General features: G+C 32.2%; 1 protein-coding gene across 10 annotated transcripts; it reads left to right on the forward strand.

Moving 5' to 3' along the window:
* Nucleotides 1-760: 760 nt before the first annotated feature.
* Nucleotides 761-24,603, forward strand: LOC148609506 (alpha-1,6-mannosyl-glycoprotein 4-beta-N-acetylglucosaminyltransferase-like). 10 transcript variants are annotated; one of them, XM_088596346.1, is made up of 6 exons: nucleotides 4,420-4,700; nucleotides 18,352-18,576; nucleotides 19,486-19,583; nucleotides 20,162-20,211; nucleotides 20,919-21,168; nucleotides 21,854-24,603. In XM_088596346.1, exons 3-6 carry the CDS (start codon nucleotides 19,502-19,504, stop codon nucleotides 23,017-23,019), a joined length of 1,548 nt encoding a protein of 515 aa, XP_088452472.1. In that variant the 5' UTR covers nucleotides 4,420-4,700; nucleotides 18,352-18,576; nucleotides 19,486-19,501; the 3' UTR covers nucleotides 23,020-24,603. The 10 variants fall into 10 exon arrangements, 5 of the variants coding, with proteins under 5 accessions (XP_088452475.1, XP_088452474.1, XP_088452472.1 ...); XM_088596347.1 differs by having other exon boundaries at nucleotides 4,431-4,524; XM_088596349.1 differs by lacking the exons at nucleotides 4,420-4,700; nucleotides 18,352-18,576 and adding an exon at nucleotides 761-905.
* Nucleotides 24,604-25,610: the final 1,007 nt, after the last annotated feature.

A 25,610-nucleotide genomic window follows, 5' to 3' on the forward strand; every position in this document is an offset into this window, starting at 1 on the left:
TTGTTGAATATTCGGGAACAGTAAACATTGTTTATACATGCCAAGTCGATATTACTATTTGTTTGTGAAAGACTCTTTTTTTTTTAAATATAATAGTAGACATTGACAAAAGCAGAGCATTCACAATTGATTTGAAATAAAAACAATATACGAATGAGGCTTTAGTTAGATCCTGGAAAACGTGACTAGTGTTTTTTTTTTTAAGATTCGTGCCGAATTTGTATATCGTTTTTATTTCTAGTCAATATACTGTTATTGTCCTTATACTGCAATCCTCATCACTTTTTAAATCAATTTATTTTACGTGACAATACGATAAACAGGTCGTCGGTGCAAGAAAGTAGGTGGGGCTAAAGTGTTACATGTAAATACTGTCACTGGCCGTATATCATCAATAAACTGTCAATTTTGTTGGCTCAAATAGAACGATTGCAGTATGAATTTACAACAGCGGGATTTGTAAAAAAGACAGAGGACACATAATTTATGTAGACGTTTGTATAAAATCAAAGCTGGACTGTAGTTCTTAGATAGATAGTAAGATAGTAGACTGATAGTCAAGACTAAATAATTTCGTAATGTAAGTTGTAGATCTTTCTTTAAACATACCGTATATCGATACAATTTCATCTTTATGTCGTCTACTTTAATTGTACACCAGTCATAAAATGTAACTTATCTCCGTTTAAAAAGGAAGAGTGCCTTTATTAGTCTTTATTTACTCTAGTGTGTCATACACATTTAGGTCACCGGTTTTTCCCGGTAAGCATATCAACCATACTGTCGGATGGGAAGTCGAGATGGATAATGGAGCTATTGAATGGTTGTATGGGAATATTGGATGTAGGATGAGTTTTCTGTTATTAATGATTTTTTATCAAAAAGGAAATTATTATTTTTAAAAGGTATCTGGAATTTCCTGTTACTGTATTATAGAATAGTAAATTATCAATTAGCAAAACACTATTTATTATATTACGTATATGTTTCTTTTGAGAACATGCTCAATTAGACGAACAGACAAATTAATTTCATTTTTTGTTGAACAAAATGTTCATTTTGTAAAAGCAACTCCCCCATAATAATATAAATATGTATCTTATTCAATTTCTCCAAAACCTATCAAGCTTTCTTTGAAACAAAATGAAAACAATCCAAGTTACTTTTATGCTTACATGAGATTGATGTAAAATGCTTTACATAAACGTCCCAATGTTTTGTTAGAGTTATGCTCCTTAGCCTAGGTCTTCCTCCTTAATCTGTCCGATATTTAAAACAGCATAACAAAATTTGCACAAACTGATACATTAAATATAAATCGAGGCAGGAACAATGCGACTGGAAGATTATCACAAAATTGATATCACGATATCTAGCAAAACAGGAGATCAGTTTCGTTACTTTACTCCTCAGACCAAGATCTATATTTGACTCGTGTGAATAATTCATGTAGTTCGTTTTGATCTCTTTGTTATTTTGGTGAAAAGGTGATTAGGAAAAGGTGTAATTGTTACTTATTTCTGTATGATTTTTAACGTTTTATCTTCTTGTACGAGTAAATATGTTTACAATATTACACCATGAAACGGTGTGATATTAAAAATTCGCCGTTGTGATAGGTTGTTGTATGATTGTGTATAATTGTTAAAAATCTGATTGGTCGAAAACGGCTTTGTGACGTTTCTTACGTAGTAATCCTGTAACAACCGACGACGTCATAGACGAACGATTGCAATATTTCCTCTATAGCAGTTGCTGAATTTCGAGCGGCTAAATATTTCAAAGGAATCACGGAGAAAAATGTTTCATAACTCATGAAATTTGAAAGTTGCAAAATATCTACTTCCTTTATTGAAATTTAAATACAAACAACCCGCCGAGGTTTGAGTTGATACTTTGCAATGTTAAACTTTCACTCATTATGATATATGTTTCAGTCTAACATATAATGCATACAATACTTGGAGTCCAAATAAACATTGTTTTTTATTGTTGCTATTAATATCACACGAAAACAAACCATCGTAATGTTCAATGCGTTAAACGTATATTGGAATTCATTTAATTTAAGTACACGTGTTTTCCAGAATTTATCGATGTGAAAAATAGGACCACTCACAATACAAATGAAAGTCAATCTGAATGAAGCAGATAATACTGTTTCACGCTTTTAATTGGTTCTATCTTTTGTCGAAGCTACGGTATCTATGTTTTGGTGCGATATGTACATAGAATTTATACTGTTGTAAATACTGTCATCGCCGAGGTCGTAAAAGATAAAAAAAATCATATTACACGACAAAAGCATATGCTTATTAGATTGAAATTATATACCAATTCTTTCTATAGAGATTGAATTGACTATGACCATGATCTGCAAATACAGATTAATTTACTATTCATTGATTAAATGAAAGTCAAATATATATAGTAACATAGTTTATGAGTTAAGCTTGGCAAATTAAATCATGTATAGTATATACCAATTTTGTACGTATTCTGACCCTTCGAGCGCAGAATAGTTCTACTCAGACGAATTCTATCAGCTGACAATTCTAGAACGATTATTCTCTATGACCATTATACTCATCAAGAACTTTTGTCTTTTTAAGCTTTAATTCGTGACATGATAATTCGGATAATTCTAATTTTATTTAGTAAAGAAAAATTGTGTACAAAATTCTTTGTTTGTTTGTATTACTGTTTTGCCTTATATTGTTCACTGATCGCGATAAACTGGGCTGATTCGAATGTTTATTTAAACTCGGCATAGTGATGAATAATTTAAGTCGTGTTTTATTGTTTTTACATCTATCAATAAATTATCATACATGATATAAGAAAGTCTGACATATTTCTGGCTGGGTGTGCCATGCATATAAATATTAATTTTGTGTTGTCATTTTAAAAGAAAAATCTTATAAAAAGGGAAACTTACTTTGAAATGTTTCAACATACAACCTCCACAAATATCAACAAGAACAACTGAGGATAATTCTACATAAGAACTAATCCTGAATATCTCCAAAAGGTCATTATCTAAGAACATGATATTGACGTGCAAAATGGACAACATATACATGCAAAATTTAAAGAAACGATCTGAATAAAACAAAATAGTGATACTGAGAAAGACTGACTGAAGATAAGAAAAAGAAGACGTAGCATAAAAACACTAAAGCAGTAGCAGTATGAACGCACTCAACAACCAGAAATGACATTAGGGCTCCGGAAGGGTAAGCATTTTCTGTCCTTCGGAAGCATCTGTTTTTTTGGAAGTGAGTATACTACGGTAATATTCTAGCAAGAATAATGCAGCTCCCCCGAAACGAGTCAAAAAGGGTTCCTTTAAAAACAATTTACACTTCGGCAATGTTATTCAATTAAACTAAGTAAGGTGGTGTAAATGAGGTTAATAATGCAGAAATTGTGAGAAACCATTCGTAATAGACACATCAAATTAAGATAATTAAAAATCACCAAAAACATGAAGAAATTCTATATTTGTATAAATGCCAGAACATTTAATCTAAAAGTTGATATAAAAAAACCAAATAATCATACGGAAAAAAAATATGTTTGGAGATTTCAAAGGATATGCAATTCATCTCTGTGTAATGTCAACGCCGCCCTCCCACGATGGTATTGTGATTTATAATTTTAATTGAGAAGTACCACAGTGAATCATATGACTTAACCCTTTTGATATGTTCCGATACATATATGCATCATGTAAGTCTGTTTGTCAATCCGTAAAGACGTGGAATCAAATTGGAGATAACATGTCTCATCTGTTAGCTAAAAACACTTCATATCGGATAATCGAATAGTGATGATGACCATAAAACATTTGTAGAGATCTGTAGTGAAAATATTAAAAGAGTAAGTTTCCCTGAATTAAAAGTTTCCCAATATCCGTGTTCGAAGGATAATTTCCGCGAACAGATCACAGGCTCGACAGTAATTGACCAAATGTGAAATAGTCTGGAGATGTCGGCCAATTGCCACTATGTTTGTCATCTAGTTTTAATTTTAACGCCATTTATCATCTATGTACTGCAATTTATTTTCTGTTATTGCGGATTACTAAGCTGTTTTCTGAAACATAAATATGTAATCGCGAAAAACGATATTGTTTAAACGGCATACAATAACCCCTCTCCCCTACCCCTTCCCATCCTGAAAATTGAGAGGTATGTGAGTAAAAATATTCCGTTCCGTCGTTCCCAATATAAAAGAACAACACTTCTCAAAACCAATGAGAAATTTGATGACAATTTCACCAGATATTTAGCACTTGGTGCCATAAGGCACCTTCCATTCTGATTTCCATTTGAATTATTTTGGGGATTTCCTGATGCAGAACGTAGACGTCCATCTGCCGAGACTTGTTTTAATACTAATTTTTGTTACCAATATCCGGGTTCGAAATATTCCCACTTGGCGTGCAGAGCACATGCGTGATTATTGATGTAACCATCCGACGCTCGTTTACCTGAATAGGTTTAATCAATAGTAGGAATTGTAAGTGGATTACAGTCTGAAATTTACTTTCCGAAATATGCTGATAGTCTTACATGATTGAAAAAATAATTTAGGAATACACTATTTGGACATTAGTGAGAGATACAGTGATATATGCCTATATTAACAACAAGGATTAAATACCCTATATAACTGCCATTTAAATCCGAAGTCAGGTATTTATAGTCATTGTTTTGATTTCTGCTCCAATTAACTTTACGACATACTTGCAGAACATTTTATAGTCGCGTATCAATATGTTTATGATCACCAATCCGTATAGTGCTGCGGATGGCTAAGGATTTTCCTAACTTTAATGGGCCTAGAAGGTATACGGCTATATTATATGTCAATGGAAAGATAAATCAATGTAGTTTTTGAATATCATATTTTTTTAAAAATGTAAGAAAAAGAACTTTTTCCGACAGAAGTTGACTAATCACAGAACAAAAGTGGTTGCATTTTAGTGCATATTCAATGATTAACAGATACGAAGACACCGTAGAAAATTACAATGTATATATAAGTATTCTTTACTGAATAACGAATAAAATAAACACAACGTTCTCGATTCGATCTCCAACATGGGCTTTGCAAAATGAGTTTGAAGTTGCAAATTTTCACATATTTCAACTATAAATTGTACTACAATTGTATGATACGGAATCGTTTCCGGACAATTTGTCTAGTTTCCGGGCTGTTTTATGAAGAGACACATGTAAAGTATCGAGTCTACCTTACGTTTTGACGAAAAAAACTTGAGGTTTTGAGATTTTTATTTTTTATTTTTATATATACACAAAAATCGTATATTATTTTTGCATTTGTCTTTATATGCTTGGACTTCAAATGAAACGTTAAAGATTTAACCGTGAGTCAGGGATTATCAAACAAAAAAATGCGACTCGGAGGTTCATGATAAGGCTGGATTTCGTAATGAATTCGACAGTAAACACAAGACAATTTAAATTTGCAAAACACTGAATTGCAAATCTTGCGCCGCTTTTTCTTCAACCTACCATGTCATGTGAGTAACCATTGGATGCAGATTTGCATGGGATTTAATAAAATGCATTTTGTTTAACAATATTTACTAAAATAAATTTGTAGTTACAATTTGAAATTCATGGGATTTTTTTTTATCACATGGGATTTTTCAATATCCCATGGGATTTCATGAAATGAGGAAATATTATACTATGACACACCCCTTTTTTCTAGATCCCCACCCTTTTTAGAACCCACTTTCAAAATCTCGGTTAAGGTTACGTACGACACTACACAGGCCAGGTGACGAATAGAATCGCCCTGAGGTAATTTTAAAAAATTTAATTGTTTTATGGCTCAGACAGAACAGGTGACTCAACATGTGACAGGATTTACCTGTCCAATATTGCAGTAGAAGATGTTCGTTCCCTTACAGTTCTGATCGTCCGTGTGTGTATATAGTGTACAAAAGTGCGTTCCTGTTATATACAAGAAGCCTTTACAGGTGAGATGATGACAAAGGTTAAATATTAGATTCCAACATTACAGTAAAAATCCTTAATTGTATAATTTCAAAATCGGCTACATACATGTAGGGAAACTGAAGCTCTAAAGTTTGTCATACCTCTGGTTATAGCTACAATTTATATGATATGCATTAAACTGTATTGTACATACGTGTAATAAGATTCACCCATTCTACTTTTCGGTGGAATCTATATGTACAATATATACCTGGTGTACACTGAACATACTATTTTGTACACTTCATATTGGTTACCAAGTGTCTATACGTTGAAGTTCAATGAAAGTGTACATTGCGCGTTTTTCGATTCAACGTTTGCGCCAATTGGATAAAAAACTAGTTTAATTGTCCCAACATATTTCCCCGTGGTTGAAATGCGCTTAAAAAGACTTGCACTAATTGTGTCAGTCTACCTGTAAAAGGTAGTGATATCAAATATTTCATAAAAATATGAAAATAAAATAGAAGTTAGGAATATATATATCCAAAAAAATGCCAAAAAGATGTAATCTACACTTAAATAGATTTACCTTGTATTGGATCTAGTATTGAAAAATCTTTTAAATGGACATTAACTCCGCCCGGATAACTTGCCGGTCCCAAGTCTGGATGTCCCTATCATATGTAAAATCAATTTCAATTCTTCCCATGCGCGGTTGAGCCACGGTGCTTCACACGTCATACAATAAGGACACAACCCATGTCATGCTAAAAAGTGTTGTAAAATATATGAGAGTTCTAAAATTCCGTGGATAAAAAGAGTATTATTGGCAGTGTAGAGAACCAAAAGAATTTTTCAATTATCTTAATCAACGAAAACGTTATGATGATATAAAGTTGATGCCCCATGCCAATCAAGGGATTTTTTGCCAACCAAATCCAAATCACTTACCTGTGATTTGGATTTGGTTGGCAAAAAATCCCTTGATTGGCATGGGGCATCAACTTTATATCATCATAACGTTTTCGTTGATTAAGATAATTGAAAAATTCTTTTGGTTCTCTACACTGCCAATAATACTCTTTTTATCCACGGAATTTTAAAATAAATATTCAGTAATTAGACTATGCGAGCATAAAAAATTTAAAATAATTTTTAATGATAATAGAGGTTTCGCTATATAAATATCATTTCAAATTTATTTTTTTAAGTAAAAAATTTACACACAAATTATGAATTATTTTATCTAAATGAAACATTTTACTGAACCAAAATTGGATATAAAATAACAAAGTTATAAAGTTTTGAAAATTGGGATTCTAATCATGAATTTGCTAATTGTTTATTTCGTTGTTTATTTGTCAACCAATTTAACACTTAATGATATGAAAATTAGTGAATATGACAATCACTAATGAGATTGGCGAACTCTCCTACAGTGGTCCAATTTCTATTTAAAGACTCCATGAGCGAATCAATGAAATACCAAAAAAATGTCATCCTTAGAGATCTGACAAGAATATCATAACATTATATCCCTTACGAATAAGCCTATTCAACGGTTTAGTTTACTAATTGGGCGAGTATCGAGCTTTCTGTGCTATGTGTAGAATATTACCGTAAAACAAAGGGTGAGAGACAAACATGAATATTTTTCCATAGCAAATGAATGGTTATTAACAAAGTTATCGAAGTGATAAACTCTATATAAGAGTCAAAATGAAAAGTCGGCATAAAATTTAAATGGTATTATCAAAGTACAACCGGAAAGTTTGCAACCATTGCAATGGTCATCGTCACTCGGTACAGGCATTTCCTTTGGACATTGAGGATTAAACCAGGTTTTATGGCGGCTGTCCTTGGTCCCCTTATAAATTGATTTTTTAATGTAACATTTGTGCATAAGAAATAATCAAACAAATAGTTGCTTCACATATTTTCGATAAAAGTGAATAGAATGTATCATTTTCATAATTTTCTTGGGTAAATTTAGGGTCCTATGTCAGCTCCTATTTTGTAAATATCTTGATCTGCCACACGAAACACGTACGAAGCCATATTACGGGATGTATTTATTACCTAGATTATAAGTGCCCCCAGCTAAACTGACCACTTCCGGTATATTTTACTTAATTAACAGTAAAACGGAATATCGAGCTGTTAATACCTGTAGTAATTTTATCGTAATAAACGGAAATTTGAGTTTTACGTATACATTTTGACTAAAGATTTTGATTTTTTAAATTCGTTGTAAAGATCAATTCAGATCAATATCTGTATAAGTTAAGTAAGGCAATCATGCTCATCAGTACAATGTTACAACAAACAACAGTACATATCCCAGTATTCTAACACCTGAACAGAAGATAATATACGTTACAAATGCAAATACACAATCATAATTAAAGTAATTAAGTTAACACTGTAAATACATGGAAAAGGGACCTACATAAATTACGCATCACTTTCCAGTGATTTTGAAATATATGCATGTACTATATTTTGAAAGAGGAGGGGCTTCTAAAATAATAAGGCTAGACATACTGGCGTCACAACTCGATACAAAATGAAATTCATCCTCGACACTTTTCATTGTGCACAAAGCACACTATCTATTTGACATCTCTATACCATAGTAACCCCCAGTTTCAACAAACAAGGAATGTGATGATTATCTTAGTTTACATCTAGTAAGGCATTTTTTTTTGTAATAAGTCCGTTTTGTTAAATATTTTTGCAGACTTGGTACAAATTCAACAACAAATTTGTACAAATAACACTTAGGAGAGCCCTGAAAGGTTCCGTTTAGATCAAATGTTAAGTACCAGTCAACATAAAATTCAGACACTGCTAATGGAAAAGTGATTATGTTGGATAAAAAGTAATTCACGGTGAAGAAAAACCTACCAAACAAACGATGCTTCTGTGCAAATTTCATTTACAATCTACATTTTTGTACATACTTTTTCTCTATTTAGCGCAACAAACAAATAAAAAACTAAGACTGGTTATGTGATCAGTAACTGTTTCTAAACAAGAAATAAAATTAAATTGGGTTGGTTTTTGACGTGCTGTCTGATTTGTAGAAAGCCTGATAAAAAATGTACTTACGATTAAAATACTAGGAGTGTGAAATGTGGTGCACGATAGAACGTTTCTATGTGTTGTTACCTTTTGGTCCGTGGTGAAATCATAACTTGTCACATTACACCATAATTCGTTTCTTTCCCCTGTATTTCCAAACTCATTGAGAAACACTAGGTCTCAGTATCGTATAGATTTCTCCATTGGCTCCAATGCTAACGGTGCATGTTTCAAAAAATTTTTAAAAATTGAAAAGTTGATTCAAATAAACTTTCATACATATATCATGTTTCAGGAAATGTTCAAATTTGATTTTAACTTAAAAAACCTAGACCAGTCCACGAAGATTGGAAAATCATCAAACCTTGAAGTCAAAAGCACATGTTTTCTACTTTCACTTTGGTATTGTTGTTGTGCTGCAGTACTCCCTATCAACTGGATATCCTTCCTCTTTCCTGTCTTTGAATCTGTAAATAAAAATCACACATTTTTTCTACTTGGATACATCTTTAAATATGGCCAAAATTCAAGTTCAAAATTAAATGCAGCTCTTTAAAAAAAAAATAAGAAAAAAAAGGAACTCTATTTTATTAGCCTCCATGTTTTGACGTACACCCGCTCAAGAATATCAATACGATACTGGTACCTCTTCGCATGAGAACAAGCACGCGAGAATAAGAACTTTCACTGCTTTCAAAATCGTTCTTTCCAAAATAGAAACAGGTTAGTATCATTCATTCCCGAGTATTCGATATTGTCGTTTACTAAACGGAAATAAACGCGAGTTGAAGGATCACTCAGTCATAACCATTTTACTGCTACAAGTGGGGCTGCATGTACTGGACAACAACAGCACATCTCACTTCCAGATAATGTTTACTAAAACCATGTAAACATGATGGCTTTTTAAAGGGTATGGTCTGGAATTTTTTTTAATATTTTGCCATTTTTTAGGCAAATGTGACAGAGTCAAACTTTATAGTTTGCATATTTTAAGCAATGATTTTTATTTATGTACTGCAATGGTAATTTTTCTACAAGTGATGGAATAAATATCGAGTGAAAAATTGCACTAAAACAGTATAAGCAATGACAATTTTTGAATGCTGGAATAATACATTTTGTATATGTTCCATGAAGATTGGATGCAAGTTTTCATTAGTGGGAATTGGGGTGTAAGATTTCTTGTGTTTGAAAAGAAATTGTGTTACCATTTGGAAATTGTATATATATGGCATATAAGTTGTACTGATTTCATTTTTTCTTCTCATGGACTTTCATCAGTGGACTTAGTATTGTCATATTTTAAAAAATTGGAATATTTTTTTGGCACCACTCTTTGCTCTTATTTCTGAACATTGATTAAAAAATTGTGACAGAATTTTGGAAGCCAGTGCAGCCCCTGTTTCAGTTAATGTTTATAACTCTATTTTACTGTCTATATACAGAATCTGAAAGTTATCTAATTTTGAAATAATGCATAATAAGTATAATTTTGTTTTGAAGGTGCTCTATGTTGCTCAAGAGAGATTAGAGGATGCATGAAAGGATTCTTAGTAATGACTCGTAAAAGGTGAGTGATGTATAAAGAACTTGCAAAATTAAATATTAAACCAACTCTGTCTGAGGCAAGATAAACAAGCTCTAGCTAGATGTTAAGTTCTGGTAAAAATCACTATTACTTGCTATCAGAAGATATCTCTTTTTATATACAGATGCTTTTGTTATATGATTAAGCCAAACACAAATATCTTTATTGTGTGAATATTCAATTGCAAATAAAGTTTGTCAAGTCCTATTCTAAAATTATAGTTGAACTGGACCATTATTTTTTAAGCTCTTATCTTTGCACCACTAACATACCTTGTGTTTCAAAGGTAATCAAGGGAACCAATGTAATAGTGGCAATCAAAGGAATGTAATTCAGGGACAAAGACCAGACATGGAAAACAGACATACACAACAAAGAACATAAAGTAACTAAAATCATACACACAAAGTAACAAAAGCAAATGAGCAACTCAGACTACACTAAACTTGTTACATTTTTTGAAAGTTCAACGACAGCTTTCTCCACAATCTCTTAATTAATTTTGATTAAACTTACCCCCCAGCATGTTGGACTTAACATTGAATGTTACTTATGTGCATTACAAGATAACTGCTTTAAGGATGCTTGCAATGAAAATTAATTCAACTAAATTGAAAGGTACCATATTTATTATCATGCAGAATTTTTTTTATAACCATTTCAGGGACCAGCCACCTGCTTGCCTCTATGGTGAATGACTAATTCAGTATATGCAAACTTGATAGCTTATCATATCAGGTATACATTGTTCTCCAGAATTTTTGTACTCCTGCTTTTTGAGACAGGACATATTATGGCATACTGGTGTCCGTCCATCTGTTCTTCATACTTTGCACAATAAATCAAAAGTGCTGCCACGAACTTATATAGAAAGCACTTTATCTGTGTGTCTGTTTGTCTGTTCATGTTATCTTTTAGATGTCTGATTGCAAGTAATTTCAGCTGTTGATATTAGAAATGAACATATATCAAGTAAGAAAAAATAAGATCACTTTGATTACAAATAAAATGGTATTGTAAAGTATATTATATATTTTGTTTGCATAAAGATTTTTACTTGTTTTATTCTACAGAGACGAGAAAGGAAGGATGTTTCATGGGTTGAAGCTGACCAAGAAGAAAAAGAAGTGCCAAAAAGCTGATTATGGACCTGAATTTAGACTTCCATTAGAATTTTTATAATTTATTTAAATACTAAGATAAAAGTACTGCTCATACAGCATTCAAAGTTTATATTCTTAAACAGCATATTTATAGTCTAGAGTGTCTTTGAATATTTTTTTCTATTCGTTGTTTTACATTTGTGGTTGATAAGTGAATTTTCAAAGTGATTTCATTTCAAAGCTATAAAAGATTAAAAACTTCAAAAACATCCCAAAACAATACAAAAAAACCTCTCTCTTTTAGTCATTCAGCTTTTTTATTCATACTGCACAGAAGAAAAATGCACTAAGTGAATATGTAAGGCATACACTCTCTATGACTATCATTGTATTTTAACACAAGATATCCCATGGGAGAAAAAAAATCCCATGGGAGAAATTAAAATCTCATGGGAGAAAAAAAGTCCCATGGGACATAAAAAAATACCATGAATTTCAAATTGTAACTACAAATTTATTTTAGTAAATATTGTAAAACAAAATGCATTTTATGAAATCCCATGCAAATCTGCATCCAATGGTTACTCACATGACATGGTAGGTTGAAGAAAAAGTGGTGCAAGATTTGCAATTCAGTGTTTTGCAAATTTAAATTGTCTTGTGTTAGTACATAAACTGTGAACTTTGAACTTAGCATGGAAGCATGTGCATAGATGTACATATATGTTGTCACAATATTTATGTCTTATGGTATTTAACTGTGCCCCAAGCGTATACTTTTAATGCAATTTCCTCTGCAGGGGCGGATCCACACTGTGAAAAGGTGGGGTGACAGCCGGGTTCCTCGGAAAAGGAGTGTGCTAGGACATTATTTACGATGTTTTGTCAATTTTACACATGAAAACGACAAATTTTCCAAAAAGGGGGTGCCAACCGCCGATGCTCTGAACGGATTATACTAAACGAGTTGATCAAAACAAACCAGATTCCTTTTTAAAATTCTGTCGCAAAAAGAAGAAAGAAGTTCAGACGCAATAAAACTTCTAAGATTTGTTTACCTCTCAAAAAGAACCCAGTTTTAGTAGCCGTACGAATAGGATAGGACACAATGGTAACATAGTTGCTAAAGAATATTAGTTCAAAGGAAACATCATTGTCCAGGGCAGGGGCGGAAAAAAAGAATTAGAAAAAGAGAGGGGCTCAGATCAAGACGTTTATAAACAGGGGAAACAATATCTCGTTTGATATTTACTGTCAATAAGTAGTTATAAACTTACCTTTTTTCGAAGTAAACATAAATGTACAGAGTAGTTGTAGTAAGTGGTTTGTGCATTGAGTTGTGCGTTACTTCTGATGTCATATTATGACAAGATAGAGAAGTTGTTTTGAACATTTACAATGTCACAATTTAAATTTTCGGGCAGCCAATCACGTTTAGCTGCTTGACGCAAAGAATGAATAAGTAAGCGACTTTAATTTATGATTCACTTCTCGAATTCTGATTTGTTATTATCTAAATACCAATAAAAATCTGGGATTTATCAATAAGTATATCAGTAGCGGATCCAAAGTTTTAGGTAAAGGGGCCCCATTTTTTAACAGGATTCACGAAGTGTTCCGAATTTGCAAGGGGGGCATGGCCCCCAATAAAATTTTGAAATATTAAACCTCAAATCCTACATTCTGAGGGTATCTTTAATAATTTTTCAACAATTTTTAAGAATGGCAATTTTCCGAGGGGGCCCAGGCCCCTCGGCCCCCTTGGATCCGCCACTGTATATGTATTAAAATAAAAATAGCTTTATGTCAATACCTTATATGTAAGATCTTTTAATACACTGTATGTGTTAATATAATATTTTCAAATAAAAACTTTATAAGAAAACCATGATAGAGCACCAACTTTTTTCTTACCAAATTGACATAGGACATCATATTTTTTTCAAGTCAGATAGCCATAGGGTTGCAACTTTTATTTAGGCTCTTATTTTTTTGCACCGGTCCTATGTGGCGATAAAATTTGACCGGTCCCTTACCTAGTGAAGATGCTGTAAAAGCTAGGAATCGTGGAAATAAGCCACTCATAACTTGGAAACTTTTCATCGGTCTATATGATAGTAAAGGCCAATTTTATTTGAAATAATCCATTAAAAAAATCTTCATAACCATCCTCTTTTTCACCGTCACAAACTAGACAACTTTTAAGAAATACCAGAGTTTCCCTCCTTAGTTCAAATCCGGAATGACATCATTTTTATAAGAACAAATCGACGGGCGCTTGAGCAAAAATAGAGAAAGGGCATTAGAACTAATATCCTACCAATGAACCTGGCCAAAACCCCCATTTTTTTTAAATCAAGCCTGGCTTGCTAATTAATTCTTTAAATTTATAGATGTTATTTTTATGAATATTTATGTATTTTTGGTGCTTTGTCTTGGCTATGGATATCCTATTCTTCGTTCCAATTTCCTCGAAACGAACGTTGTTGAGCGCTCAGTTATTGAATAACAGAAAACAATATGTCAAACTTTTATCTATTTGCTTAAAAAGCACTTAAAATATTGATCATGCCAAAAAATAAGTTTTTTTGGATGATATTCATGGTTTTCTACTGTACCAACAGTTCGGAAACAGAACAGGTTGTCCGGGAACGATTCCGTATTTTACAATTTTAGTATAGTTTATGATTAAAACATGAGAAAATTTGCAACTTCAAACACATTTTGTGAAGCTCATGTTGCAGATCGAATATAGAACGTTGTGTTTATTTTATTTGTTGTTCAGTAAAGAATACTTAGATATACATTGCAATGTTCTACGGTGTCTTATTATCTCTTAATCATTGAAAATGCAATAAAATACAACCAATTTTAGAGGCATTTTTGTTCTGTGATTAAATAGTCAACTTTCGTCGGAAAAAGTTCTTTTTTTTTTTTTTTACATTTTTTGCAATTCTATACATGTGACCTTTACATGTTACTTGTTTCCCAATACCTACAATAAACGATTTCACTTAATTAATTATCAAAGTGTATTAGGGTCGATTGATTCTTGACCCCTCCTCTAATGAATGCAAAATAGCAGAAAACTCTACCGTTTTTCACTTAGGTAAGTACGATATTCAAAAACTACATTGATGTATCTTTCCATTGATATATAATATAACCGTATACCCTCTAGGCCAATTAAACTCGAGCACTAAGCACTTTTTGATACCTGTCCGCAGCACTAGTAAACTTCTTAGCAAGCTAAATTTTGAAACTTTTATTTGGGTATTAAAGTATAAAACGATTAATATTTCGTGTGTAAGGAACTTGTTATTGCAACGTATGGAGAGATTAAAACAAACATACAGTGTAAGAGTGGAAAGTAAAAAGTACACTGTTCAAAATGTGAATTTTGTAATCTGAGAAATATTTGATGAGATTTGTGTTAACTTCTGACAAAACTGTCTTAGAACTGTCGGAAGTTCAATGACAGACTTATGTTAGAGGATAATTCTATGGTCAGTTCTTCTGACAGTTCTAGCAGATACGGCCTTCGTAGAGCTGACTCTTTTTGAATAGTTATCATACAACCCTTAGAATTCTTGTACAACTAGCTCTAGTAGAACTGTTCTCATACAGTAGGTCCTTCTGACAATTATTTAGATCTGACTCTAGTAGAACTGTTCTCATACAGTAGGTCCTTCTGACAATTATTTAGATCTGGTTCTAGTAGAACTGTTCTCATACAGTAGGTCCTTCTGACAATTATTTAGATCTGGTTCTAGTAGAACTGTTCTCATACAGTAGGTCCTTCTGACAATTATTTAGATCTGGTTCTAGTAGAACTGTTCTCATACAGTAGGTCCTTCTGACAATTATTTAGATCTGACTCTAGTAGAACGGTTCTCATACAGTAGGTCCTTCTGACAATTATTTAGATCTGACTCTAGTAGAACTGTTCTCATACAGTAGGTCCTTCTGACAATTATTTAGATCTGGTTCTAGTAGAACTGTTCTCATACAGTAGGTCCTTCTGACAATTATTTAGATCTGACTCTAGTAGAACGGTTCTCATACAGTAGGTCCTTCTGACAATTATTTAGATCTGACTCTAGTAGAACTGTTCTCTCAAGCTCCTTTACAAGATATGCAGTGCGGTTAGAAAATGAATAACACTTTAGAATTATAATTTATTGATAATCATTCAAATGTGATTTAAGTACAGTTTTATAGTTTCAAATTTTATTGTATAATTTTTGGCATGTACATGCACTTTAAAATTATAAATATGTTTTACAGTTTTTAGCACTTATCATTATGCTTTGTATGTTAAAAGTATGCTTAGATACTGCAACAAAAATCAAAATAAAAGAAAAAGTGAATATATACTTTGTATTCCTATATTTGAGGTTTCCATAAGTTTAGAGTTATCGCTTTAGCAACAAGTAACAAAGTAGGTGTAATTGTATTTCAATTAATTTTGAAGTTTAGCAAGGAAAGTTAGGTGTTCACAATCAGAAAAGATATTTAGAAATGCTATGTTTCTCATTATCTGATATATTGTTTTCATATTTTAAAGGTATTTTGACAAATCTAGGTATTCTACCAGAAACCAAAGTAAATGTTTTACATTTTAAGCACTTATTACTGCTTTTTGTGTCAAAAGTATACTTACACTGAAACAAAAACAGAAAAAAAAAAAAACGATGAATATTACTTTTTATTCCCATAGATGAGGTATTCAAACAATTTTAGAGTTATCTCAGTTACAAAATATGTCACATGTATTCATTTTATAACTTTTCATCAATTCGTGAGGTTTACGAAGGAAAAACAGTGTTGACAGTAATCAAAGATACTAACGATTGCTATAGTTTTCTCTATCTGGTATAGTTTTTAAATATGTTACATGTATGTGTAGGTTATTATATTTACCTCTTCTACCAGGAAAACTTAAAACGTTGTACAGAAACATTCACGTTTTGATTTTTCATCTCATTTATTGAAACCCTTAAAGAAAAAAAATATTGGTGGTCAAACAAGAAATACTATTTTTCTTTGTTAATTTCATTTTTAATGCTTAATAGTTCGTTCCTTGGCTTTTTGTGGATGACTGCCTGATTGGCAATCAAACCACTTCTTTCTTTTTTCAATTTAATTACTTGTATGACGTTGTAATCACTGTTTTAGAATCGATACATGTTATTGTTGCCCCCGCATGATTGGTATATTTTAAAGCACATGACTTGTTCGATTTGCATCTAAGGAACGCAATGCTTTTTTCATGAACAATAATCATTGAAATTCAAATTATTAACGATAACGTCCCCATTCAATCTGTAGCGTACAATTCTAAAACAAACTCGATATCATAAGTATAAAAGGAGTAAGACTTAGAAGTACTATTATTATTATTATTATTATTATTCCATTGCAATTACCGACAATGACCTCTCAAATGATTCACAAGCTAAAATTTAAATATCAAACTTTTTCGGTGAAGTATTGTTGAAAAGAAATTTGCTGTAACCTTTGTTGTGACTGCCTATAAATTTGAATTCATGAATATATCTGCTTAAGATAATCTGGTATTTGAACACAGATGTTGCAAATTTGGATGCATTTTTTTTACAAATAAACAAATAATGGCATCTTATTGACAAAGTAATTATTTTAAGAATCTTATTGTATTTTTTTTTATTTATTTTTATTAATCTATTTTGTTTTTTGTCAAATTTATTTATACTATCTCGAAAATCTCAAGGTTCTTTTTCTTTTTGTGTGGTATAGAGTAATAATGTTGTAATTGTTACTTCGGCCTACATTTCTTAATTGAAAAATATTTAGCATGGAAAGTTCAATATTCCTAACGAAGTAATTACTATTAAAGCGAAAACAAATTACAATCGATATGGAGTTAGAATTAACCGGGGTTTTGTCTTTAAATCCTTGGGTATAATATCAGTTAAAATTTAATTACTTTCTTCTTTTACATCAGAAATGGTTTGTATGATACCAATTGATCCATGATGCTCTTGTTGAAAACCCTGTATTGATAAAAGTTGTCGAAACCGTTAACAAATAAAAATCAGCAATTTCCAATCATCTTTTTGTTTTCTATAAAATTGTATTATTCAGCATGAACAATGTGCGACTTTGGTTATTTTGAGAAAATAGGATATTCAAGAATTAATAACCTTGATAATACAGTTTTAGTAAACATAGGCGTAAGCTTTGATCTTCCAAACTTTATTTAGTCGGATATTTTTAGCCGCCACAAATTAGAAGAAGAAAGAAAGATTGAACTCATTTATCTTATTACTGCCTAAAATGATATTCGATATTCAACACATCATCCATTTCAGATATTTGAATTGCACGCGTACGAGTGTATTGCTTGTTGATCTTCAAATGAAGAAAATGATATTAAAGTAATAAATATATCTCCGCCTACCTATCATTTTCGAAAGTAAGCATGCAGGAAAAGCATAATAATAATGTCCACTTTTTTCGTTTTGTTAATATAGATTGACCTTCTTTTTCTTATTAAGGTCAGTCGATGGAGTAAGTAGATTTTGATTAATCTGTGTTACTAAATTTCATCCAGGTACAACAAGAAAATGTATTATCAACTGATATATTACAATGTGTAAGAGTATAGGATCGTCTGAATCAATAGAACAAACTTCAGTCTACAAGTGTCATACTACATTGACTTTTAACATTTGAAGTATATCATTACATTCATGCTATTACAGTATTCTGGTTGTTAAAAAGATATTAAACAGGAAATGGTTAATTTAATGTGTACTTGCACACGGTGACGAGAAAGGTAAAATCTATTATTATTGTATAACAGTACATTGTGTTTAAGTGGTAATTTTCATAAATAGTGCGCTGTTAATTTTTTCTAGTTTAGTCGTGCTTGAATATCGTTTTATTACCCACGCCTTGATGAAGGAGGGTTTACTGTTTTACCTCTGCGTCTGTCCGAAATAATTTTCATCGCATTTTTTCAGCGTCACTAAATATTTATTACACAACTCGAGGAGCTCTTATCACATTTATTTAGATACGACTGTAATATCCAAATAATTGTCATTATAAGATTTGGAGTTATCTTTCTTTATATACTACATTGTAATTTCATGTCTATTCCGTATTCGTTTTTTGTAAAAGATAATCAAGCATGGTTCCTGAATAAACAATGCAAAATCCTTTGTCTTTATGTCGACACCTAAATACCTGCACAACACAGCATAACAACGACCGTTTGCAAACTCACTACCTGTTTATTTTAAGAGAATAAGTACGCATTTGTTTTTATGGTATGGTTAATGGCGACCTTTGGTTGCACTTTTCTCAACAAGTACCTGTCGGAATAACTTTTTATTATGACAGACAGTTTGTATAAGCATATTCTTTCGTGGAATTAGAGTTGCAGTTTAGTCAATCTATTGGTTAGGTTTGGATACGGTGAAATTCCAAACTTAACCAATAGATTATAAATTAGATATGATTTTGTTTAGTCGATGATGAAATTTTTACATCAACCATATAATATTCACAATGTTCTCCAGGACTGACATTCGCCTGACATTGGTAAATAGCACAGATGTCGTAGCCGTTTTTAATCAGTGTCAAAAAGAATATAAGTTGTATATATATAATATGTGTTTCTATGCAGTGTATAGATGTATTATACATATCCTTAAAACTTACATGAGTATTATTGTTGTAGATAAACAACATTAGAAATGAAGAAGAAACGAACAAATCTGTGTCGATTTATGCTGTGTACCATTTGTTGTGTGTGGTTGCTCAGTTTCTTCATCACAAGTACGTTTATCTAAAATGTAATTTATAAACAAAGTGCTTTGAATTACTGAAGAAAGGTATAATCATTAGACAAACACGTGTTGCGGTTTGCCAAGTCGATTTGTATCTCAATTGTTCAACCTGTCTAGCCCCGTGCAGGTCCGGATGTTAAAAGAAGCATGCAGCAGCATATATATGCTACATAATAACACCCAAATGAACTGTCCCGTACTACCATACATCGTGTACTTAGTAACAACCCTAGATTAATCCTACGAGAAGGAATGACCTGGCCAGCGATAGCTATATTTTTTATATAGCCTAGCTGGCCGAGTGGTCTAGGGCGCTGGACTTTGTGCAGGCGGTGTTGCTATAGATGTCACAGCGGTACGAGTTCGAGTCCCGCGAAGGGAACGACCACAGCAAATTTGACAGTTCTAACATCGTTGGGAATTTTTCAGACCCTTCTATGTGTATATATATATAAACGTCTCAGAATGCTTCACTGCTCCATATATATATTTGTCTTTTATATCATAAATTTGAAATACGTTATTATTTCTTCACATTTGTTTTGATTATGCCTTTTGTGTTTATAGTTGAAATTCATTTGACAAATACAACGAAGGACTTTTTAAACAGTGGGAAGGTAAGTATTCAATCATATGACCATTAAGTCACACACTGTCAAAATTAGAATAGCAGTTAATGTTTGTTGAGGATAAATTTTGAAATCTGCTGTGTTTTCTTCCTTTTATACTATCAACTATTCAACGCGACTTAAACTACTAAGGGCGTAAACAAAATCAATCTGATCATATAATGAATAGTAAATGTGTATTATTTCTATTTATGTTAAGTGCTTTTTTTCTTAACACTAAAACAACACTAACCGTTATAAATATGGATGCACAATAAATCTGTAAATCATTCATGTTTGATGAAACTGCTTAACTGCCTCGTCAATGCAGAAAAAATCGAGGGAATTGCTACAAAATTATAAGAAATAATTCTAGGGTACAATTGCAAATAAACTGTTGTGGCTTTTAACAGACGTATTTAGAAAATAAGACAAGTTAAATCGTCGAAAATTGTTTTGGAGCACGTTAGTTTCATTTATTTTTAGACCAACAAAAGTTACAGGTAATTATTTTCATGAATCGTTCTAGCCTACCAATGTTAAGAATCGAACCAGGCTCCGGTTTAGCAACGTTTTGAATCAAATTTTAGTTAACTTAATAAATTACAATTCATAGAAAGATTAAGAAAAAAAGTCGACAATGTAAATATTTGGTTTCACTACTATATCATTTGTTTTCGTTGTTATTTATTTTCTTTTTTTCTAATCGATAACAGAATCAATGGCACATAAAGAACCTAACAAGTAAAAGTTATTACGAGGCGCCACAGAAACCTCCGATCAAACGATTGCCAAAGGGACTCCGGGCGTACAACAGAGGATTTCTCAATCTTATGAGAAACGATGAAAACGTTTTCCATAATATCTCAATTCCATCTGCTCTTTTGGGCTTTCAAGATTATTTTAATGAAAATAAAGGGATTACAAATGACGTTTTGGTGTGCGGTCATCGAAGGAATACTAAAGGTATGATGATGATACACTTGTAAGAAAATAATCAAATCAGAATTTGTTTATGCATATAGTGGTGAGCATACTTTCTACATTTTGTAACGTCTGTCATCATCATGTGACGTCTTATCTGTATAAGCTCTTTGTGCCATTTACTTTATACGTAATACAGTTTGATGATTTGATGGTCTTACGATGCATAACAAATTTGTAAAAAAATTATATTCTGCCTGTATCTCTTTCCTATCTTAACTCATTCTAAACCGCTTAATGTTTTATGGGAGCGTTTTTTAGAATAAGACATTATGCATCTATTATTAAGTTTTTTAGTCTGGGTGCATTTGTTTTTTCTGTTATTGTTTTTGTTTTTGTTTTTGTTTTTTTTTTCATTTAAAAACCATGACATTAGCAATAAACAACAATAAGGGGTTGAGATTTCATTTTTAAAACATTTATGTTTATAACCCCTCAATGAAGTTACTCAAACACAAAGTCATTTTCCGGTTTGAAAATCCAACAAAATCACTTTGCCTATATGTTCGTCTCTCTGAATGTTAAAAATGCCAATAAATCCAGCGCATGCTATGATGATACTTGAATGAAAAATTCCCATCTCATGGCATGTTTATATAATGTTTGGCTTTTTTTGTTTGTTTGTTTTTTTAATCAGTTGTAATGAACTTTTATAATTTATATTTAGGCTTTTTGACAATCGGGATTCCTACTGTTAGAAGAAGATTCAACAATTATCTTTACCTCAATCTCACCTTACACAGCTTGATCGCTAACATAGAAAATGATACGAGAAGCCATGTAGTCATTGTGATTTTGATGGCAGATAATGACACGTCTTGGAACATAAACACTTCATATAATATTTGCTCTCATTTTCGGCCTCATTTCGAAAGTGGATTATTTCAGATAATAAGAGCACCACATAATATTTACCCTGACTTTTCATCACTTCAAAACACAACCCATGATTCAGTAGAAAGAGTACAATGGCGTTCAAAACAAAACGTTGATTTTGCGTTCTTGATGTTATACAGTAGATTTCTCAACAGATATTACATTCAACTGGAAGATGATTTACAAATGGCTTCAAATTTTTTTGCAGAAATTCATAGTTTTGTGATGAAACAGCAAACCGAATGGGTAGTTTTAGAGTTTTCTAGGTTAGGATTTATAGGAAAACTATTCCATTCAACTGATTTGCTACCATTAGCTGTTGGGTTATTGGAAAACTTCAGTTTCTTGCCTTGTGACTTATTATTGGGCGGATTGCGGATACTAATGGGTCAATATTTGCCATTACATACAAATTCTAGTCTATTCCAGCATATTGGAAAAATATCAACACTAAAGAATAAAATGATGCCATCGGTGGACAAAACATTCAAAGGTTTTGGAAAACATATTATTCCAATAATACCTATGCCAAAAGGTGTTAAACCACGTGCTAGATTTGAAACCGATATGAATACAATTTCTGGATATTTTCCCGAAAATATATACATAGAGAATTCGTATTACTGGGCTAAGGACGTAAAAAAAAGACAATATTTTAGAATCATATTTCAGAAGCCACAAAACATTACAAGAATTTTGATATCAACAGGGAATCTTTTAAACAAATATGATATTCTGCGGAAAGGTGTTCTGAAAATTGGTGCTAAAAAAAGCAACGAAAACAACTGCATGGATTTAGAAAACATAGCAGATTTTATTGACGGTGAAATTGACACTTTAATTCAAGGTTCCATACTTCCCAAAAACATAAAGTGCATTCACATAGAAGTCAAAAAGAAGCAAAAGTATTGGGTTATCATCCGTAATATAGAAATATTTTTGGATACAAAATCTTGAAATTTAGATATTAATATGATTCCAAAAGATTTAAAGCAATCAGACAACATTAATATCTATACAGAAGCTTACTGCAATATGAATCTCTACATAGTGATATGTAGATGTGTGAAATTTACCTGTAATTCTCTTAATAAACCGACAGAAAATGCGAAGTCAAATTATAAAAAATAACGTAACATAATACTACACTACCATAAATGTCAATCTTCATGTTGAAAAAGATAGGAATGCATAAATTAAGGTTGTAATAAAGATTGATTGATTGTTGGGGTTTAACACCCGAGCAGCAATATTTCAGCCATATTCAGGCGATGAACATGAAATGAATGATAAAATGAGCATGAAATGATGATGAAATAAAAAATGGGATGGGACACAAGGAAAATGGGGTAGACAAATTTCGATTGCCACTGGAAATAAGGAGAGGTGGGTAGGGTCGGGCAATTTAGCCTCTTGTGGCGGAGCCCTATGGTTCCTACTCCGGGAGAATACCACAGTAGGGTTTTTTGTAACGTGCGAGGAACGTGGCATCTTTCCCAACACGGTGCACCACTATGGTTTGCGGTCAGGTTTTCGGCATTATAGCCTGACAACCCCAGCATGTAACATGCCAGTGGTATCCCATTCCACCACCTTGGGCACACAATCCAGTTGCTCTATGGGCAGAGCGCCCTAGCCCCCGGCTAGGTTTCTGAGCACTATTTAGTCGCCTTTTATGACAAGCATAGCGCTACTGCAGGCCTATTCTTTTGACACCCTGACCTGCACGGGTCTGTAATAAAGACATTAAACCGAGACAAAAAAAAAAAAAAAGAAAAAAAAAAGAGCGACACAAAAGAACAACGTTGAAGGAGTATTTAATTAATATCATAAAGACAGTTAATCAAGCCGCTTCCAAAAAAAAATGACTTGTCTGTAATTGAGACGACTTGTATCCATCAAACATTGATTTCATCGTCAAAGAACTGCTAACGAATTATTACACTTCTATGTGACAATAACTTTTTGATTGGTAATCGTCGAGGCGTATTTTCATCGGTGCAGTTCTTGATGACGTTACGATTATCGCCTCTGGAATTGGTTCTTTCGGCTCAGACAGCAAAACGTAAAAAGTAAATTCCTTTGTCAAATGCTGGGATCAAGAAAATATGTCGATCCTCTACAATGTCCTCAATGATTTTTTTCTGGCAAGAAATTTGGTCCCTGAAGGGATTTGATAATACCTCTCTTTTCAACGAAATAGTTATGACTTAATTAGGTTTTGTACACTGTCCATATATGCTAAAAGACTAAACGATATAAATGGTTAAACAAATTGGAGTATAGATGATTAAATAAAGGATCAAACTAATCTCTTTTTGTACTTTGAATATAATATTCTTCATATTTTGCGATTCAAACCTTAACTGAACGGCGCTCACTTTAAAATTATTCTCCAATAACTTTTGCAGACTTGTAAAAAACGGAAAAGAGCGATAGTGTATCATAGGCCGAAGTACAACTTTTTCAGTAGTATTAGTCGTTGTGTCTTCCTTACATATCTCAATTCCAATAAAAGGGAAGTGTACTTTCCACATATTATATTTATCTTATACTTTCTGTCATTAAACCAACAACATAATTGAATAAAAATATAAGTTTCATTAATAAATTTTAAATAGAGAATCTTATCATTAAATTCAATTTTACAATCGAAGACCAAAATAGAATGGATTTATTTGCCTTAAAAGTCAATATCAAAGGCCAACAACTTAAAATAACCGAGAATTTTGTAGTGTTCTGCATGGGACAAATTTCCGTTGGGGCCATGGTCCGGTTACATAAAAAAATTCAATTTTAGATATTTTATCTTCCGTGCCCTGAACGATGTATCATACAAAAATGTTGCCAACTACGATACATAACACATTGTTTTGAATTGACTTCCCCATTAGTCATGTATCAAAAGACTTACTGGTAGTAGGATGGCAGAGGTTTAAAAAGTCTTCAAATAACGAAGTTTATTTAATGCTCTGAAATATAATACAGCTATATTTGATAACGTTTTGTTGGAAACTCATTCAACTTTCAAATAAGAATTGTCGTACAAACGTATTGTGGTTACAGTTTATGAAATTTCGCGTTTTGTGACGGCGCCTTGTTTTCCTCCACGAATACAGGATGTTAAAAAGTTTGATTATGGAAACATGAAAAAAGATCTGAGTGTCTTTCAAAGTAAGCATTAAGGATTACATAAAGCAGTAATTTTGAAAAAAAAAATATTGTCACGCAGAAAATATTGACGTAGATTTGCAGACCGTATTTTTGTGCCATTTTAAAGCCATTTTTGATCGATTGTATGACACTCGTGCATGTCTATCAACTACATTGGCTTTAAATATATAGATTTTATAACCAGACACCTTCTGAATTAACTGCCAATTTTGTGTAATGATAAGAAGTATTTTTAATTAGTAAAATATCGGCGGTACAAGCTACCTCATAAATGTGGAATTTCACGTGCTCTGTATAATGTATTGCATATTGTGGCCAGTCAATAATTAGTACGCGTAGTCAAATTTACAATCTTGTGTTATTGCGTTTTGTTA

Source organism: Perna viridis, chromosome 8 (genome assembly GCF_037379345.1).
Source record: "Perna viridis isolate PV_CMFRI_1.1 ecotype Kerala chromosome 8, ASM3737934v1, whole genome shotgun sequence".
Lineage (NCBI taxonomy): Eukaryota > Metazoa > Mollusca > Bivalvia > Mytilida > Mytilidae > Perna > Perna viridis.